Here is a 4,504-nt window from a genome sequence, read left to right on the forward strand (position 1 = left end):
ATATATTTATTAATGTTATTTTTTCATTTGTTATTCTTCTTTTGCTGACTTACAGCATTTAGAATCTTAGTAACTTATCAACTTATTTGAGAACTTTTTGTGTAAAAAAGTCATGTACCTTTTTAAGTTTTAGGTACAAAAATGTATATTTGTTTAGTTTTTGGAAAATTTTTGGTACACATGTTCCAAATTTTTAAGTCGTCAAATCCATTCTCCTTTTTATTGTATTTTTTTGCCATTACTTTCAGTGCAGTTTGGACTTCTTTCTTCACTGTCACTGGTTCTTGATCTTTCCTGAAATTGTTCAGCATCGATAATTTTTAGAATGGTGACTCTATGTATTCTTTCCATCTGTTTTTATGTTTCTTAGAGCGTTAAATATTTTACCTATGAACTTCTTCTGTTATCTCTCCAGCTTCTAGAACTCAGAACCTTCCTGAAACTAATTTGGGTCAGGCATCTTTGTTTCCTGCATCTCCTGACTGTTGCAAAACCTAGTGGAATTTTGGAGGGAGGAAAATTTATCTGAGGTGAAACAGCAGAAGCGATAGTGAGAACAATCCAGCTTCCAGAGCCTAGGGTCTTTCCTAAAGTAATTTGAGTGGAGGGTCTTTGGGGTTTTTTGTGGTTTTTTGGGGGGGAGGAGGGTCTTTGTTTTTGTGAGACTGAGATGTCAGAAAAGACTCTAAATATTATACTCAAGTGCCATGAATCCAAAAGAAAGGGAAGAAAGCAGGAAATTAAGGAGCTGAGCAGAATAGTTCAAAAGGCAGCTTGGGAATACAGAGCAAATTATTATAATGAATTGTGCAAAGAGTTGGAGTCCGAAAATCAAAAGGGTTCGAATTCACTTGGCATTTCTTAAGCAGAAATTTCTGTCTCCAAGTCCATACTTTTGACTGGCATTCCTTCTTAATTGTTACCAGCTTTTGCATTCCACTCACCAGTTGTCATTAATGCATCTTGGTTGAACGTTAAACTGCAAAAGTTGGTAAAAATCGTCAATTTCCTCCTCTTTGACTGTAGCTGTTGGTGTGTATATTTGAATAATAATCTTATTAATATATCTTGCTTGTGTTTGTATGACTGTATTATTAACAACACTCACAACATTGTACTTCAGGATTGAATTTGCAGTTTTCTTTTTAACTATGCATGGAACATCATTCTTCCTTTGTTTTTCATTCCCAACATAGTATGTGATTGTATAATTGAAAGCGGCCTCCAGTACATTTCATCTCACTAATCCCTAGAATGTCAATGTTCATACGATAATTTAATTTTTGACAGCTTCTACTTTTCCTTCATTCTACTGTGTAGATTCCATGTTCTAGCTAGTAAACGATGTTGCAGCTGTTCTCATTTTGATTGCCTTCTAGTCTGGGCTCTACATGCATTACTATAGTTCCTCTTTTGTTCATAGTGTTTTCAAAAGCCTGCTGTTGGAGAAATGAAAGACAAGTCCTGCTTCCTATTTAGGAGGCTTCCAAAGGATGTTATAAATAATGACATTTTGTAATGATTATTATTGTTATGAAACTAAATGGTAATTATTGTTACAAGTGACTGAATGAAAGCCAATAAAAAAGTCTAACTTTTCCTCCTTGGTCATTCATTAGATTTAATGAGCTTGTGTTCTTAATGAGTCAGATTGAGCCTCTCTTCAGTGTTTCCTAAGTGAGCCAGCATTCATATGTTTTGATTTTTTTAAAGAATTTTTCATGTTAGTTTGTAGAATTCCTTTATTAAGGGCAGTATTTTTTCCCTGTTTGGTTATTTTGTTTTGTTTTTTTTTAAATATGTAGTGGTATTTACCAAGAAGACATTGTTTTATTTTTATATAGATGGATTAATCAGTCTTTTATGAACTCTGCCTCTTATGTAATTTGAAAAGCTATTTCTATTTCAAATCTAGGATTATAAATTTTTTTTTTTAACTCTTAATAAAATCACTGTGACTCAGTCAACTCAGTCGCAGTCGGTTTGGATTTGGGTTTTGGTTTTTAGTAATTTTGGGGTTTGTTTTTTTTTTTTTAGTAATTTTTGATTATACATGGGTTTCTTCCAGGTAGTTGTAATTGTCCAACATTATTTATTGAATATGCCAAATTTTATCAGTTCTCTTTTTATCAGGTACTACATTTCCATGTGTGCTGGGGCTGTCTTTTAAACTGTCATATTGTTGTTGTTATTATGTGCCTTCAAGTCACCTGTGACCCTATGTACAGCAGCTCTGAACCCTGTCATAATTGCTGTCAAGTCAGAACTGACTCATCACTGACCCTTCAATGGGTTGCTGAGGTTATAAGTTGCATAGGAGGAGATTGCCATCTTTTTCCCACAGATCCCGCTGGTGGGTTCAAATCACACACACATACACAGATGTGTAATGTTCTGTGCCAACACCTTGCATCTTAATTTAAGTAATGCTCTAAATATTGTTAATTTCTTACCATGTTTATGGTAAAGAGTTACACTGCCAGTCCTGAGGCAAGTGATTGAAATCCACCAGCTACTCTGCAGTAGAAAGATGAACAGTTACCTGTGAGATTTATTGCCTCTGAAAACTCACTGGCAGGTCAGCTGAGTCAATTTCAACTTGATGGTGTACAAAAACAAACCAATAACATGTTTAGGACAATTCCTTTACTTTAATAGCATGTTATTGTTGCCTCCCATCAAGTCAGAACCAATCCATAGCTGCCTTTCCAGTGGGCTTTCATAGACAGTAAATTGTTTAGGAGGTTGATGGTCTTTCTTACGTGATGCAGCTGATGGATTAGAAACATACACACTTTAATTGGCCACGCAACTCCTTACCACTAAGCCTCAAGAGTTCTCTAGTGTTGTAAGCGCGTACTTTTAAAATCTCAGAATCCCTCCAGCAGGTTTTCAGGGGTAGTAAATTGCAAGGGAGGAGATTCTCTTTCTGCCTCGGAGTTTATGCACACAATGGATTGAAACCATGTGCCTTGGGTTAGCACAACACCTTACCACTTAGCCAGAAGAGCGCCCTTTGACTACCATTGTTGTTAAGTGCCATCAAGTCACGGGCGACTCGTTGTGACCCCATGAACGAAAAGTCCTGGACACCTGTATAAATTTCGTCCTTTGTCCAGGTTCATAGGGTTTCCGGAGGCAAGTTAGTATGGAAATGGATGCTACTCCTGCTTCCAAGCTTATTTTAATCAGGGAACACCACCGAACACTGTCCACTATGGGTAACCATTCTCACATTTGACTCATCAGTGTCACAGTGTTCGGCTTCACAGCGATCACGAGTAACCTCTGTACAGCCAGTGGACATACAAGGGTTATACGACCTAGAAGAATGTTTCACCAAACACACTTAAAGGCAGGCCTGAGGGCCGCGGAGTAGTCACCTACCTTAGGCTTGGGAGCATGGCATTTCTGTCTGCTAGGCCAACTGCCCTCTCTCTATATGCTGTTGGTGGTGGTGGTGGTGTTGTTAAGTGCCATCAAGTCATTAGCAACTCATAGCAACCCCATGAACGAAAGTCCTGGACACCTGTATAACTTTTGTCCTTTCGCAATGCATAAATATTATGTGACAGGTTTATTTCTATTATCTTTTCAGGTTCCTTCTGATCAACCCTTACTGAAAGAAGGAAGTAAACGTGACCAAAAGCAGGCATCTGAAGAGGAGTCAGTCAGTATCTCTGAATATTTCTTTAATGATATCTTTATTGAAGTGGATGAAACAGAATAAAAGGGTTTTTTGTGGTATGTTTTTTTTTTCCATTCAAGCATAGGATTTCCAGAGTCAATTATATCAACATAGCAGTATTTAAAAAGAAACATCACTGTCAATTTTTATTTACATTCATTTTATGAGCCTGGTTTAGAAGCTTTTATAATCAGTGGGAAACGTCCTTTCATTCTGATTAATTCTGCATTTTGAAAATGCCAAGCAATTAAGACTGCTTTCTCAGACAAATATCGTACCTCTTGTTTACATTTTGACTCTTCTGTGCTGAACACATACGGACATTTTAGAATGTGGATAACTGTATCTTTGTATAAATCATAGTATTGATGTATCTGGAAGTTGATTGTATTTAACATTTATCAAACATTTTGTAAAAAAAAATTTTTTTAAATGATGAAGGCCTTTTTAGTTGCCTTTAAATATATGAAAGTAAATTGTGAAGTCCCACTTTAGTATGGTAAATGCTAAAAACTTTTCTATGATCAACTGTTTGTTTGACTGACTGAAAAATATGTATTTTTATAATTCATATTGATGTAACGTTGTCCTAATTGAAGAACTGGTATTTAAACTTATTATTTATAAAATGAAACATCAGAGAGCTTATTTATTTTTAAAATTTTTATTTAAAAAGATATCCATTTTAATTATTTTCATCTCTCAGATCGTGGGTAAGAAGGCATTAACAAATTTATGTTTGTCTCCTTCCCCTCTTTAGTTTTAAAAAGTATTTTAAGTGATGTAACTGAAAATATGTAGATAGTGTATATGTTT

The 4,504-nt window shown here is 35.5% G+C and overlaps 1 protein-coding gene across 1 annotated transcript in view; it reads left to right on the plus strand.

Moving 5' to 3' along the window:
- Nucleotides 1-3,730, plus strand: part of BDP1 (B double prime 1, subunit of RNA polymerase III transcription initiation factor IIIB) — a 124,632-nt gene extending 120,902 nt beyond the window's left edge. Inside the window, exon 41 of the mRNA XM_006900046.1 lies at nucleotides 3,599-3,730. Within this exon, the coding sequence (XP_006900108.1) occupies nucleotides 3,599-3,730 (132 nt within the window). The remainder of the gene's footprint in view (nucleotides 1-3,598) is intronic.
- The last annotated feature ends 774 nt before the right edge of the window (nucleotides 3,731-4,504 follow it).

The sequence above is a fragment of the Elephantulus edwardii genome, unplaced genomic scaffold, assembly GCF_000299155.1.
Source record: "Elephantulus edwardii isolate Elephantulus edwardi_28Jun2011 unplaced genomic scaffold, EleEdw1.0 scaffold00271, whole genome shotgun sequence".
Lineage (NCBI taxonomy): Eukaryota > Metazoa > Chordata > Mammalia > Macroscelidea > Macroscelididae > Elephantulus > Elephantulus edwardii.